Here is a 17,093-nt window from a genome sequence, read left to right as displayed (position 1 = left end):
TCATTAATACAGTAAACAAGTGCAGTTTCTACAGTGATACGTCAGTCAAACAAACTTTTTGCTCATTTACCTACTTGTGGGAAACGTGAAATTTCAGTTAGACACGGGTGCCTGTGTCACATTGCTAAATCGTCACACATATAAACTGTTAGGTTCCCCAAGCATGTTTCAAACTAGACCACAGTTAACGGCTTGTAATGGACAGGACATTCACGTTCTCAGGACATGTACTTTGCCTGCCATCTATCCCTCAAATATGTGAACAGTGATTTTACACGAGTGTGAGAACGTATTTGGTCTTGATTCTTTTGTTTTGTTTGGCTTTATCATTGAGGACAATGTGTTTCCAGCGTCTCCATTCAATGCAAAAGACATTGTAGCTAGCTTGCTAACTGAATTCCTGGAACTTTTTTCTGAAGGTTTAGGCAAAGCTACCAATTTTGTTGCACATATTACGCTGAAAGACAATGCTTAGCTGAAATTTTTCCTGGCCAGGGCTGTTCCCATTGCATTACGAGACAAAGTTGCTGAGCCGTGGGCGGCTCGTGTTTATGCCGTTTCTCGTTTGTCACCTTCTCCTACGGTAACGCTGCCTCGTTTCTTATTCCATTTACTGGCGTCACTAACTTCCTGCTTTAGCTGCCCGTGAGTGGCAGCAGAAGCGCTTATCGAGAAGCTCACTGTCGTACCATCTCTGGAGCAACCGTCAGTATTTCCGGGTTGTCGTGTGTCAGAAGTTCAGTTGCTGACGGACTAGCAGTAGAGTCAGTCGGGGGACAGAGGAGCAGTGCAGTCGGGGACGGAGCGCTAGTGAGGTGCGGGCAAGCAGTGCTCGCCGACCGCTGGCGACACACATGTACCGTCCAACGGAAGGAGAATGGAGCGGTACGACCGTTGGTTCGTCGTTCGGTTGGTCGTCTCATCAGGTGACGTGTATTTTGGTCTTTTGGCCGTTTCTGGACCTCGTCAGTTGGTCATCATAACGGACGTTGGTCGGTTCCTTCCTTGTGCAGAGATGTCGTGGCCAGTGCGCAAGAGCTACCTCTGCGTGGTTGGGTCCGAGCCAGAGTGCCCGGGTCGCCGTGTCTCCGAGTTCCGAACGGACATGGAGTTGGTTTGGAGGTGCAGTCAGCTTCGGAATGGAACTGAGTTGTATCCAACCCACAATACAAGAAGGTATTTGGTTTGAAACGTGAAACCTGCTTACAGAAATTATCGAGTTCTTCATTACACCAACAGAAAGAGTAAACTGATTAGTTTTAGAAGTGACAAGAAGAGTCACTATGTTTGCGCTGAACTGTGATAGAGGACATAGTGACTATAGACGTACAGTGGAACACGGAGACCGTGAGTGGGCATCAGGGAGAGGTGTATGAAGGCAGGAGGAGGTGTAAGTGGATGCGAAAAGCAGCAATATATGTAGAACATCGCATAATGACAAGACAGCACTTATTGAGCATGCAATGACAACTCGTACCAAATACATTTTATTTTATAAAACACTAATCTATTGCTTCGGCCATAACACTACCTTATTTCACGTTTTATGCAAGCGAGGACCTCGATGAGCTCAGTTCATACAGGTAATTAAATTTCAGCTGTGTTGAAAAGTGAACATAGATAGACTGGCTGCCTTTTCCCAGTAAATTCTCAGAAGATGTTAGTGATGTATAAATATTGATACCGGTGGAGCTAGAAAGGGAAGGTTAGGAAAGAATTTTAGAAAGAGGACAATTGTCATGGTCACTAATAGAACGATCACTGCTTGTAACGAATGTTGGCAACTGTCGGAACGCATTATTTATATTTGATGTGAATCATTTACCTGATCAAAAGTATCTGGACACCGCTATGTAAAGCGGAACTGACCACTAGACGTAAGTGACCGGAGTTGGAAGCAGAATCGATTGTCAAGGAAAAATCAGTGACTTCGAACGTGTTTCTGTCATTGGATGTCACCTGAGTAAAAAGTCAGTCGGGGACATTTCATCCTTTGTAAGGCTCTTTATGTCGACTGCTGGTAATGTGATTGTGAAGTGCAAAGTCGATGGAGCTATCACAGCTAACGGACGGTCGAGCCTTGCGGTGAGTGGTAGTCAAAGAACGCATGAAATCAGCGGAAGACATCACTCGTGAGCTCCAAAGGGCTTTACACACCACGGGTGGCCGCCAGCCGCCCGCGGGCCGGACCCGGCTGTGACTGCTTTCAATCCCGCCTGCGGAAGAAATTCTTGCGGGAAAGAATATGGCGATAGCATTGTACTCCGCCCGGGACGCATTCCTCGAATACTTCCGCTGACACTCGGTTCGCCTTGGGTTCGCAGCTCACGTCGCAGACCGGTGAAAGTTTTTACTACACCGTGCACGCCATTTTGCCGTCGCTCGTTTCGAACAAAAACGTAAATCACTCTTCCAGTCTGAGCACGTGATTTATTTGGTGTTATAAAATCAACCGATGCTTTTACGATCAGTCATAAAAGTGTTCCTTGCCAAATATTAAAAAAATCCTTCAAAATAATGTTTGTGGATATTTACACACAAAATTTCAAACACTTTAGTGACTTGCTTGCGGCCAAAAGTCGCAGAATTACTGCTAATTACTTGTCGACAGGGATTGTCTCTCTCGCAGCCGCGTTTTGTTTCCCTGTTCCTTCTGGTATTAACTTTACTAAATAATTTTTGTCCGTTGTGAACGTTTTTGAACACTGCTGCTGTTGAAATTAAAGGTGATTTTTTTAAATTAGCTGTAACTAGTTAGTTTTATGAGCACTATCTCTTCGATGATGACATTTAAAGATGCCTGGTTTCCCATCTTCAGAAGTTAATATTTATTTATGTCTCATGAACTTTTTTTTCTGTACTAACAGCGTTGTAGGAGTTTGCAACGGAAGTTTTTAAGAGAGTTATTGTAAAACTTCGCAACTAAAAACATAACCTTCACGGCGGATAAATAAATGTAAATGTTTGAAGATGGGGTGAACACACGAGGGTCGTTCAGTAAGTAACGCCCAATTTTTTTTTCTCAGAACACATATATTATTATCAGTCACAATTTGGTGACAATGTACATCGAAATGTCTTTTTCCTGTCCTATTTTACGACGTAGTCTCCATTACGCTCTATGGCCGTACGCCAGCATTGTGGAAGAGCATGTATTCCCTGCTGGTAAACGCTCTTGTCCTGTAGGTGTAGCCATGTTTTCACTGCTGAACTGTCACCCTCGTCATCTTCATCTTCAAAGTGTGTTCACCGTAGAGAATCTTTAGGCGGCCCAAAGAGATGGAAGTCCGAGAACGCCAGGTCTGGCCTGTAGGGTGGTTGAGGCAATGATGTCCAACCCAGTTTGGCAAAGTGTTCTCAAACTTGTGTGTGGTCGTGCATTAGCGTGTTGTAGCAAGATTCTTGTCCGATCGAACACATCGGAAACGGTTCTTTATTCAGGGTCTTTACGTACACCTGTGAATTGATGGTTGACCCACTTGGCATCACATACACGAGAATGACGTCATCACAATCCCAGAAGACTGTCACCATGACTTTTCCGGCAGAGAGGGTTTCTTGAATTTATTCTTTTGTGTTTTATGAAGATTATGCCACTCCTTGGACTGTATTTTTGTTTCCGGCGCAAAGTAGTGCACTCAGCTTTCGTCCCCCGTAACGATCGTAACGATGTATGACAGAAAGGCCTCTCCGTCTGTCTCAAAACGCTCCAACAACTCAGATGACTTGGCCTTTCTTTGTATCTTGGGGTCCGCTGTGAGCACTCGTGGAACACATCGTGAGGACCTCTTTGCGTATACAAGATTTTCGATCATTGCAGACGCATTTCCAATGCGCGCTGACAACTGTAGAGCCAATTGACGAGTTGTGATGTGCCGGTCGACACGAATAATGGCATCCGCAGGATTCAGTATTTCTGGAGCAGTGGCTGTGACGGGATGTCCTGAGCGTAGCTGATCATGGAGATCTGTTCCTGCATTTCCTGAGGCTGTAGCTTTCTTTGCCCGTGGCGCAAATGCACGCCTATCAACTGCAGCATCGCAATACACTGCACACAAACGTTTATGGATGTTCACCACTGTTTCTTTTTCTGCACACAAGAATTCAATAACAGCACGCTGCTTGTAGCGTGACTCGTATGTAGACGCCGTTTTCACGCTGTACTAGGGCTCTGCCTTCTGCCAGACCGGTTCGAAACATCACTGCCCACGGAAAAAAAATCAAATGTGAAGCAGCGTCAGGGACGTTTGTCTATGTGCATTAATAGCTTTAAAAATCTGGGGCATTTGTTACTGAACAACCCTCGTAAAATGAACGCACTTTTGACGAATAATTTGTTGGCCTGACGTGTAGGGAAAAAGGGTGCCATCATACTGTCGCGTTACCTCATAAACAGTAGCGTCACGGACACTAGTTTTGTCTTTGATGGGCGAGCGCGTTGATGTCTCGTTAGGTGACGAGGTGGCCCTTGAGCTTAAGTATGTATCTGAATGAAGCCCGCGGGTGATGAAAGGTTGCCCATGCCAGTTAGAGTAAGTCAGATGGAAGAGAATGTGTTTCTCGAATTCCTGCAGAGCCTTACCTGCCGTCACGTGTAGTGTGAACAGTGGAGTGTAGAGGAGGTGATGTTATTGCATGTTAGTGTTTAGAATGTGGTGACCTTATTGTACTTAAGAAAAAGCTGAATGCGGAAGAATTTGAACACATTTTGAGCATTGTGATGCGGAGAGTAGAGGAACAATTCAGAGACAGTCACTGTTTGTATCAGTATAACAGTGCACTCTGTCGTAAAGCAGTCTCTGTAAGGCAATTTTTCGTAGACAATAACATTCCTCAAATGGATTGTCCTGACCATAGTCACGATCTGAAGCCAATGCAACACTTTAGATCAAATAATTTAGGGTACTGGACCACGTCATTTCAACTACTGAAACAGCTAAATTTCCGACGTTTCGACCTACTTGCTGCTTTTCTCTTCAGGGCGGTTTACAGTGAACCGCCCTGAAGAGGACAGCAGAAAATTGGCCGAAACGTCGGGTATTTAGCTGTTTTTGTTGTTACAATGATGCGGCATAATATCCAAATTATTTTATCCAAAATGATACAGGCTGTGGAAGCCTATGAACTTACACCAGTGCAACACCTTTGGGATGAGTTAGGCCTCACTCGAGTCCGCACCATCTAGCGCATTTGACGAGAAATGGGCTGCTATTCCTCCACTGACATCTCATCGGAAGCTATCGCAGCAGAGTTCAAACGATCGCAAACGTAGGGGATGGTGACCCCCAGTCTATTGATAGGTGTTCGGATACTTCTGACCAGACAGAGTGAAGCGCGGTTTAGATCGTTTTTTTCACTGTCGTAGAAGGGGGCTGATACTCGTCGCTGTACGCTGAAGCTTACTGTCACAAATATCACGTAAAACTTACGTAAAACCGCAGAAACGCGGCCGCAGAGAGCTCGTGCGCGAATGGTGTGGACGCTCGGCTAGACGGCGCTCTCCTTGTGGCGCGCCAGGTGGGGCGTCTGCGTGCCCGCGTCGTGGCGGCTCCTGCAGCCGGCGGCGGAGGACTTGAGCAGCGGCAGTGGCAGCGGCAGCGGCAGCACCGGGGGCGGAGGTCGCGCTTCCAGCAGCGGCTGCGGGTGGGGGACGGGTACCGGCACTGGAACGGGCCAGCACGCCGCCTCCAGCACCACAGGCCCCTGCGCAACGGCACATGTCGCGGGGCGCCTCTTTAGGCTCTAGGCGAACTGTTGCATATAAAAATTGCTGTACACAATTACACAACTGGTCATTAAAATTCCTACACCGCGAAGATGACGTGCTACAGACGCGAAATTTAACCGACAGGAAGAAGATGCTGTGATACGCAAGTGATTAGCTTTTCAGATCATTCACACAAGGTTGGCGCCGGTGGCGACATCTACAACGTGCTGACATGAGGAAAATTTCCAACCGATTTCTCATACACAAAACAGCAGTTGACCGGCGTTGCCTGGTGAAACGTTGTTGTGATGCCTCGTGTAGGGAGGATAAATACGTTCCATCACGTTTCCGACTTTGATAAAGGTCGGACTGTAGCCTATCGCGATTGCCGTTTATCGTATCGCGGACATTGCTGCTCGCGTTGGTCGAGACCCAGTGACTGTCAGCAGAATATGGAATCGGTGCGTTCAGGAGGGTAATACGGAACGACGTGCTGGATCCCAACGGCCTCGTATCACTAGCAGGCGAGATGACAGGCATCTTATACGCGTGGCTGTAACGGATCGTTCACCCAGGTCTCGATCTCTGAATCAAGAGATGGAGACGTGTGCAAGACAACAACCATCTCCACGAAAAGTTCAACGATGTTTGCAGCAGCATGGACTATCAGCTCGGAGACCATGGCTGTGGTTACCCTTGACACTGCATCACAGACAGGAGCGCCTGCGATGGTGTACTCCACGATGAACCAGGGTGCACGAACGGCAGAACGTCATTTTTTAGGATGAGTCCAGGTTCTGTTTACAGCATCATAATGGTCGCATCCCTGTTTAGTGACATCGTGGTGAACACACATTGCAAGCGTGTATTCGTCGTCGCCATACTGGCGTATTACCCGGCGTGATGGTATGGGGTGCCATTGGTTACACGTCTCGGTCACCTCTTGTTCGCATTGACGGCACTTTGGACAGTGGACGTTACATTTCAGATGTGTTACGACCCGTGGCTCTACCCTACATTCGACCCCTTCGAAACCCTACATTTCAGCAGGAAAATGCACGACTGCGTGTTGCAGATCCTGTACGGCCCTTTCTGGATACAGAAAATGTTCGACTGCTACCCTCGCCAGCACATTCTCCAGATCTCTCACCAATTGAAAACGTCTAATCAATGGTGGCCGCGCAACTTGTTCATCACAATACCCCAGTCACTACTCTTGATGAACTGTGGTATCGTGTTGAAGCTGCATGGGCAGCTGTACCTGTACACGCCATCCAAGCTCTGTTTGACTCAATGCCCAGGCATATCAAGGCCGTTATTACGGCCGGAGATGGTTGTTCTGGGTACTGATTTCTCAGGATCTATGCACCCAAATTGCGTGCAAATGTAATCACATGTCAGTTCTAGTATAATATATTTGTCCAATGAATACCCGTTTATCATCTGCTTTTCTTCTTGGTGTAGCAATTTTAATGGCCAGTAGTGTATTTCTTTATCATTTCCTTTTGCAGCTCTGGCAGTGGCCTTGTTCGATCACAATTACTGGATGTCGCGTTCAGGGTAAACAAATGCTTCATGCTCCACATCTATAAATTACTTTATTGATAGAAGACTTGTATGACAAAAGTCGCTATACACTACCACAGTTTAGGAGCCTTAACCGCATCCACAGATGTATCTAAAATTGAGCAGTAGTAGGACGTCGTATCCGTACCTCAAAAACTGACAGGCAAACGTCTACTGTAGGTGGATCTCAAATAACATCGCAAATTCGTCGTACACCTACGGTAGACGTTTTCGTATTAGTTGTCCTACTACTGCTAGATCTCGGAGAACCTCTCAAATTGATGGTCCATCTACGGTAGATATGACCCCTTTAGCTCTTACGACATAGACATAACGTCCTATTACTGCTAGATTTCAGATACATCTGATGATTGGTCTGAGATCTAGAAATCGTCGTAGTGTATAGCGACTTCTGTCGTGCAAGACTTCGGGTAATAAAATATTTTTCAGCAGTGGCGGATTTATTTACCATAAAAATGTTGCAAAACAGTTGTGGACGTCTCACATTTAAAAGCTTATTCTGGAAATTATGTCCGCCTCTTACGTAGAAAACGATTTCTTACATAAACCCAAATATCGCTGAGCACCTTTATACCGTAAGCAGTGGGGTATTCTTTATTTAGTTTTGTGAGATGCAAATAATTTGCAAGTAACAGTTATTCAAACGAAATTACGATAAAAGCAGTTTTTGTTTGTTGCTGCGTTACCTTAATTTTTCTACATAATTGGGTTATGTAGAATCCTCTATATGTTATTGGATATTGATAGCTTTTCACCTACAAATGATAGAATGTTACTGCTCGTTTGGTCGGCAATTTAACTGTATGACTAAACACAGTTTTGTTGTGCGGAAATATTTTCCGGTTATATTTAGTTTCGAAACTAACTCTCTCACCTGAATTAACATTTGTTGTTGATATGCTCACGGAAACACCATTTATATTTTGTGCAACTTGACTCACAAACGATAAATTTTTACCTTACAAAACACTATGTTAACGTTATTGCTATGACTCCACTTCCTGTTGATGTTCACTTGTTATATCAAATAGCGCAAAATTTGATCTTTCCTTGAGTGCCTCTCTCTCTCTCTCTCTCTCTCTCTCTCTCTCTCTCTCTCTCTCTCCGTGTGTGTGTGTGTGCAACGTTCGAATCCAAACTTGGATGCAGTGGACATCTAGAACTGTTATCCAATAAAACGTGATCAGTATTGCGCAGAGAGAGAGAGAGGGCGAGAGAGAGAGAGAGAGAGAGTGAATACGAAGATTCAGCATCCTGCTGCACGTCTAGGACCAGAAAATCGCCATTAACTGTCGTCCATTGAAACGTTGTTTGTGTGCCGAAACGAGTGCTGATCATAGTGCTGTTGCCATGTAGTGTTGGAGTTGAGATGAAGACAGCAGCGCTCCGTCTAGTGTTATCAGACATCCAGTCACAGCATTTGGCGACATAGGAAAAGCGTTCGACAATATAAACTACGTCATTATGTTCAAAGCTGTCACAAGGAACCTCTTGAGTGCGACTTCGAAAGTCCAGTCATTGGTGAGTCTAATTTGACTGTGATGTGTTAAATTTATGAGATAAAAAATATTAGTGGCTAATGACACACCATGTGCATCAAGAGGGCGACAGTAAATGAGCGTCCTGGAGGTACAGAGATCAAGCTGGGATGCACCTGTAGCACTTTGTATTTACTATACTTCATAAAATTTGCATCGTTGACATTCAGGAAACTTTCAAAAGAAATCATTAATAATTTCTGAGAACACGTCACATGGAATGTGACAGCAAGCAACCAAATGAGAAGTACTGTGTCGTGGAGCTTTTCCTGAAACTGGCTATCCTTTAAGGCGTAGCGGAAGCTAGTGCGGTAATGTTTTTATACGCACGGGAAAAACAAACATTCAAAGACTGAATCTTTCTAGTGATTCAAGGTGTTGTGAATTTCAATGTCGCATACTTTTCAGGAGGGATAGTTTGCTCTAAAAGTGAATGATTTTTATACGCAGACCAGGAATCAAACAAAAGCAAGTTAACTTGACCATGTATTGGGCAAAAGCAGTGCTCACACCATAGTTGTAGTTCTCTTACGCCCACTTTCCCTCTCTTGCTTGCTGTAACGTAAATATTCTGCTGCCTTTGCAAGATCAATGACATGAGAAAAAATCGTAGGGGGCGCAGCACAATAAATAACTTTCCAGCAAATTTAATATCCAGATTATCAGTTGGCGTAGTTATATACGAATGCGTTAAGGCACTGATGGCAGTTGATCTTGGTACCTCTTATTTCCAAGGTTCCTTTCATATGCATTTGTTCTCCCAATCAACCCTGACAGAAGCTGGAAGCAAATTCCTTGATGAACGACGGGACAAGTTTATTTATCTCATCCAAAAACTTTCATGCCGATTCCGCAGTTTTCTGTGCATCGTCACTTGACGCTTTGTTTGAACTTCCATACCAACATATATTTAAATTTTTTTAAAGATGTTCACGATGTCCGAATCGATTCCTTCAACTACAATTTGTTTCACAAAACTCTAAATATTGGTTTAAGACGGAAAAAGAATTGAATTTTTGACGCAGATTCACTAGTAAAGGACAGTAACAACGGCAAGAACCTTCTTTTTATGACGTTATCTATTTAGGTATCTTTTAGACCATCTTCTGACCTACCACTATGATGGTAGACGGTGGTGGTGGTGAACGGAGCAGGCGCTACGACTCTACAAACGCTAATTGCTTGAGCTTGAGAAGTTAGTGTTTGTGAAGTCGTAGCACCTGCTGCGTTCACCACCACCGTCTACATCGTGGTGGTAGGCCTGAGGATGATCTAAATCAAACCGAAATTGGTAACCTTATTAAAAAAAAGTTTCTTGCAGTTGTGACTGTTCACGTTCAAATATTAAAGAGAGCATTTCTGGCTGAAATAACGGTACTACTGCCAAACTTCGGCCTAAATCCGAGAAAGAAATATCTGAATGAGCACAGCACTTTATGGAAGTTAATTGTGTAAGTAGGCTGTTTAGGTTTTTATATTGGTAACGCCACGTAGCGCTCTGTATGAAAATCACTGGCTGTGCTGTTTGCAGTCTGTGGCTAGGTGGCATTGTTGTAATATTCGCTATTGTAGTGTTGGGCTGTTGGCTGTTAACAGCGCGTAGCGCTGCGCAGTTGGAGGTGAGCCGCCAGCAGTGGTGGATGTGGGGGGAGAGATGGCGGAGTTTTGAGAACGGATGATCTGGACGTGTGTACATCAGAAACAGTACATTTGTAAGAATGGATGTCATGAACTGCTATATATATTATGACTTTTGAACACTATTAAGGTAAATACATTGTTTGTTCTCTATCAAAATCTTTCATTTACTAACTTTGCCCATCAGTAGTTAGTGCTTTCAGTAGTTTGAATCTTTTATTTAGCTGGCAGTAGTGGCGCTCACTGTATTGCAGTAGTTGGAGTAACGAAGATTTTTGTGAGGTAAGTGATTTGTCAAAGGTATAGGTTAATGTTAGTCAGGGCCATTCTTTTTTAGGGATTATTGAAAGTCAGATTGCGTTGCGCTAAAAATATCGTGTGTCAGTTTTGTGTTGATCAGAATAGGTAAAGAGCGAAATGTCTGAGTACGTTCAGTTTTGCTCAGCTGTTTGAAAATCAAAGAATGTAAGAGGATTATCAACACAGTAATTCAATAATTTTTCTAAGGGGACGTTTCAGTTGGACAAGTGGACTATGAGAAAACCAAGAAAGAGGAGATATTGGGCTACACAAGAATGGTAATAATTAGATGGCCTGATAAAAATACGGAAGTTCTTAACAGAATTTGTCAGTAAAGGAACATATCTAGAGCTAGACCTGAATATATAGTCCGCAAGCCACCGTACGGTGCGTGGTGGAGGATACCATGTCTCACTAAAAGTCATTTCGTTTCCAGTTCCAATCGTAACCAACAGAGCAAGGGAAAAAGGAGTGTGTGTATGCCTTCATACGAGCCCCAATTTCTTTTACTTTATCTTCATGATCCATACTCGAAATTTACGTTGCTGGTGGTAGAATAGTTCTGCTGTCAAATTTCTAATTCCGGTTCTCTAAATTTTGTCAATAGTGTTCGCCGAAAAGAACGCCGCTTTCCTCCACGGGTTCTCATTTTCCATTAAGGATACATGGTACTTTTCCGGCTCAATATTATGTAAAAATCAACAGCTACTACTTTCAAGCACAGTTTATAATGTGTACGTTTTACAGAACTTTTGTTGGTATCAGGTAATGGAGCACACGTTCTAAACAAATTATAAGTAGTTTGAATATTTTTGAACCTCCATAGGGTTATAAAAAAAATTACAAAGAAATCGATGCAATTTTTTTCACAATGCTTCCTCAAATTAAGGGGCCATTTAGTCCGATGTTATTCATTTGAAATTTTTACCATATGTGCGTGACACGATGGCAGAACTACGAGACCTATTTAATTCCACCTATTGTGTGTATTACAAGGATAAAACAATATCACATCTTACATTTTAATTTTTATAATTGTTTCATAATAAAAATGTTATTTATTCTATATTTTAGTTGATTCTGCAATAACGCTGAGGTCTACTGCATAAGTATGGACTATTGCACGGAAAAAATTTGAGCAATGCTTTATAAACCATAGGAAATATTTTTACCTGAATTCTGAAAAATATAAGGAAATTGCGAATGAAGATATGAGTCCATTTAAACTGTGCCTCAGAACATTCCTGGAGCATAGACTTCATCCTGCAGCATTTTTTCATCTTGAAGCTTCCTCTTGGCATTCCTTTTAGGACTTCTTGGTTCTTTGGTAACTTGAAGAGCGAATCTTTCAACTTCATGCACCCATTGTTTCTCACACACAGGCAAGTGATCTTCCATATTAGAGCCACGTTTTATGCATAAATTTCTCAGAACTTCCAACCTTTCTATCACTCCATCATTGAAACATATCGCTGCATCTATTACACAAACGTTTAATGTATATAGTCCTACAAAAACATTCTTGGGTAATCTTTCCCATATGCAATGGTTGAAACTTTCATTTGTATTCTGAGTGCCTCCATGAAGACATTTACTGAGCAAAACAGGGTCACTCAGGTCTCTAAAAATTGGTTTTACTTCATTCATAAGCAGCTCAGAAAGAGAATGCTTCTGATGGTATATTTGTCCGCTTTCTTTTGCTTTTTGGTAAACACACCAAGAATCTGCTAAATTAGGAGTCCGTGAACAGGATTGTCATGTGTGGACAATGTATGAAAGTAGGAGGCCCATCAGCTTTTCTCATTGGTGTAACATCATTCAGAGGTGCCTTTCGTCGAATGGTAAGTCCATAATAACTCTGAAGAAGGTCTGATTCCGTTTCTGTCAATCTGCCTCGGCCAGACAGAGATTTTTCATCAGCTTGGACCTTTCCTTATATTACTCTTCGTAGCTTCCCCAATCTAACACCCATCCTCTTTTGCACATGTCCAGAACATTCCAGTTTTGTTACCAAAGTATCACCATAAACATTTAACTCATTAATTTTATTGAAAGCCTTACAGTCACCATCGCCTAAGTACTTCGTTTATCTAACGTTATAAATGGGCAGTCTTTGTTTAAACAATCCGGAGCAGTAGCTCCATCCAGTGTGTTCACTAAGAGGCTCAGAGTTCAACTGACCAAGTACACAGTACTGACACCAGAGTGCGCCGTCGTCCCATAGCGGTCTGGGAGAAAAATGGCGAAAGAAGGACTGAGTCAGTCCTAATGGAGAGAGAAAGGAGTGTACTTTATTTATTTTGGGACAATTTATTTAGCGACGGATTTCATGTAATTTATTTAATACAGTGATACAAAACACTCACCCTGGCTTGCATGGGGTCACAGTAACTAGTCTACAGACCTGCAGTACACTAATGTTCAGGGGAAACAACTCGTAAATTGTCAAAATAAGCCGTGTAAAAGGATCTGAAAACAGGTTTGCTAATTGACGACTGTAGAAATAATACAATGCACAGCCTGTACACCTGTTCACAAAATAATGCAACAGACACGAGAACAATACACAAATTGTCAAAAAATAATGCATGTGTAACACTATGGAAATACACTCACAACGCTTAAACAGACGAAAATAATGCAGAGCACAATCACTCACTACACGTAAAAAACGCTTTTTAACTATCGTCATCTGCGACGTAACTGCAAACTGCCTCCCTACGGAACTCTAAGGTGTGCACAATGGATGGTGCGGTCCCACATGCAAGATGCCTCTGGCCTGCATACATGTGTTTACTGTTGCTGGGGCGACGCCTCTCTGTCTGCAGTTCAACGAAGACATAATTGCTGAGCGACTCACCATCATAGGTGCAGATAAAAGGTTGTCAGTGTTGTACTGACGTCACAGGTCTATGTAAATGACAGCCAAGTCTCTCTCTCTAAATGCACTATAGAAATCTGTTGCAATCCTTCCTAGAATAGCACAGGGTGCATTGTTCATAGGGATCCTAACGGGACATTCGAGATGCGTCTAGCTGTGAGCATGTTTACCTGCTCAGCGTGGCTGACACATCGCCGCTAAATGTTCGTATAACGATTCATAGTCGCTAGCGCAACTAAAATTTCTCAGTGTTCTACTGATGTCAAATGACTATGTAAATAAGAGCCAAGTCTACCTTTCGGAAATCATAACGTGCCTCAGAAATAGTTAATGGTCGGTTTTGTAGGAGCTTTCGTGATATCTCAGTTTCTCTGCACGGAAATTCTTGTCCTAACAGAACCTGTTTACAAAAATTGCCTGGAACACCGCCGAATGCATTCCTCCTACTGGTCTCAACGAGCTGATCAGAATGCCCCATTCATTCGCAAGGCATCATTTGTGTTGGGACATAGGAGCCTCCTCATAGCAGTGAGAACGTTCACATTTCAGAAAATTTTATATGAAAGCAGGTCTTAACAATTTCCAGGAACGGTAACATGTGATGGTCGGGGAGCCACGTTAGGACCATCAAGAGGAATGCATTCGGCGTTATTCTAGGCTATTTTCGGAAAACAGGGTTAGTTAGGACAAGACCTTCCATGCAGACAAGCTGAGACATCACGAAAGCTCCTACAAAACAGACCGTCACTATTTCTGTGGCACTTTACAATTTCCGAGAGGTAGACTTGGCTCATATTTACATAGCCATGTGACATCACTAGAACACTGAGAAACACTAACAACCTTTCATCTGCGCCTGCAATGGGGAGCCGCTCGGCAATAAGGTCTCTGCTGGACTGCAGACAGAGAGGCATCATGCCAGCAACAGTAAACATGAGCATGCAGCCCAGAGGCATCTCGTGTATGGGTTGAGCATGAGTGCATCATCCAGCATGCCACCTTGGAGTTTTGTAGGGGGGCAATTCGCTGATACGTTACAGCTAATGATAGTTCGATAACATTTTTTATGTGCAATGATTGTTTATGCACAGCATTATTTTCGGCTGTTTAATCATTGTACCGTGTTTGCACAGCATTACGCATGCACCATCTATTGACAATTTACGAGCTGCTTATGTGTCTGTTGCATTATTTTGTCAACAGGTGTGCAGAATGTGCAGTGCATTATTTATACAGTCACCGATTAACGAACGATTTTTTCAGATCCTTTTACATGGATTATTTTGACAATTTACGAGTTTTTTGCGTCTCTGTACATCAGTGTACTGCATTATTTTGGTGATTTACAAGTAATTTGCTGGTCTGTAGACTATTTACTGTGACTCGAGCACTCCAGGGTTAGTGTTTTGTATTCCTGTAATACATAAACTATTGAAATCCCTCGCCAAATTAATTGTATACATTATCCCCTCCTCCCAATAAACAATGGACCTTGCTGTTGGTGGGAAGGCTTGCATGCCTCAGCGATACAGATAGCCATACTGTAGGTGCAACCACAATGGAGGGGTATGTGTTGAGAGGCCAGACAAATGCGTGGTTCCTGAAGAGGGGCAGCAGCCTTTTCAGTAGTTGCAGGGGCCACAGTCTGGATGATTGATTGATCTGGCCTTGTAACACTAACCAGAACGGCCTTGCTGTGCTGGTACTGCAAACGGCTAAAAGCAAGAGGAAACTACAGCCATAATATTTCCCAGGTGCATACATCTTTACTGTATGGTTAAATGATATTGGTATCCTCTTCGGTAAAGTATTCAGGAGGTAAAATAGTCCCCCATTTGGGTCTCCAGGTGGGGTCTAGTCAGCAGGACGTTATTATCAGGACAAAGAAAACTGGCGTTCTACGGATTGGAGCGTGGAATGTCAGATCCCTTAATCGGTCAGGTAGGGTAGAAAATTTAAAAAGGGAAATGGAATGGTTAAAGTTAGATATAGTGGGAATTAGTGACGTTCGGTGGCAGGAGGAACAAGACTTCTGGTCAGGTGAATACAGGCTTATAAATGCAAAATAAAATAGGGGCAATTCAGGAGTAACTTTAATAATGAATAGGAAGATAGGAATGCGGGTAAGCTACTACAAACAGCATAGTGAACGCATTATTGTGGCCACGATAGATACGAAGCCAACGCCTACTACGGTAGTACAAGTTTATATGCCAACTAGCTCCGCAGATGACGAAGAGATTGATGAAATGTATGACGAGATAAAAGAAATTGTTCAAATAGTGAAGGGAGACGAACATTTAATAGTGTTGGGTGACTGGAACTCGATAGTAGGAAAAGGAAGAGAAGGAAACGTAGTAGGTTAATGTATAATGGGAGTAAGGAATGAAAGAGGAAGCCACCTGGTAGAACTTTGTACAGAGCATAACTTAATCATAGCTAACACTTGGTACAAGATTTGTGAAAGAAGATTGTATACATGGAAGAAGCCTGGAGAAACTGGAAGGGCTCAGATAGATATACACTCCTGGAAATGGAAAAAAGAACACATTGACACCGGTGTGTCAGACCCACCATACTTGCTCCGGACACTGCGAGAGGGCTGTACAAGCAATGATCACACGCACGGCACAGCGGGCACACCAGGAACCGCGGTGTTGGCCGTCGAATGGCGCTAGCTGCGCAGCATTTGTGCACCGCCGCCGTCAGTGTCAGCCAGTTTGCCGTGGCATACGGAGCTCCATCGCAGTCTTTAACACTGGTAGCATGCCGCGACAGCGTAGACGTGAACCGTATGTGCAGTTGACGGACTTTGAGCGAGGGCGTATAGTGGGCATGCGGGAGGCCGGGTGGACGTACCGCCGAATTGCGCAACACGTGGGGCGTGAGGTCTCCACAGTACATCGATGTTGTCGCCAGTGGTCGGCGGAAGGTGCACGTGCCCGTCGACCTGGGACCGGACCGCAGCGACGCATGGATGCACTCCAAGACCGTAGGATCCTACGCAGTGCCGTAGGGGACCGCACCCCCACTTCCCAGCAAATTAGGGACACTGTTGCTTCTGGGGTATCGGCGAGGACCATTCGCAACCGTCTCCATGAAGCTGGGCTACGGCCCCGCACACCGTTAGGCCGTCTTCCGCTCACGCCCCAACATCGTGCAGCCCGCCTCCAGTGGTGTCGCGACAGGCGTGAATGGAGGGACGAATGGAGACGTGTCGTCTTCAGCGATGAGAGTCGCTTCTGCCTTGGTGCCAATGATGGTCGTATGCGTGTTTGGCGCCGTGCAGGTGAGCGCCACAATCAGGACTGCATACGACTGTGGCACACAGGGCCAACACCCGGCATCATGGTGTGGGGGGCGATCTCCTACACTGGCCGTACACCACTGGTGATCGTCGAGGGGACACTGAATAGTGCACAGTACATCCAAACCGTCATCG

General features: G+C 44.1%; 1 protein-coding gene across 1 annotated transcript in view; it reads right to left on the bottom strand.

The window, feature by feature from the left end:
• The window catches only part of LOC124595497 (nephrin-like), a 720,042-nt gene that overhangs the window by 25,483 nt on the left and 677,466 nt on the right, over window positions 1-17,093 (bottom strand). Inside the window, exon 14 of the mRNA XM_047134264.1 lies at window positions 5,430-5,703. Coding sequence (XP_046990220.1) covers window positions 5,488-5,703 — 216 coding nt within the window. The 3' untranslated portion in view covers window positions 5,430-5,487. The remainder of the gene's footprint in view (window positions 1-5,429; window positions 5,704-17,093) is intronic.

The sequence above is a fragment of the Schistocerca americana genome, chromosome 1 (assembly GCF_021461395.2).
Source record: "Schistocerca americana isolate TAMUIC-IGC-003095 chromosome 1, iqSchAmer2.1, whole genome shotgun sequence".
NCBI lineage: Eukaryota > Metazoa > Arthropoda > Insecta > Orthoptera > Acrididae > Schistocerca > Schistocerca americana.
Note: the sequence above shows the minus strand (reverse complement) of the source record. Positions and strands in the feature narration are given on the sequence as shown.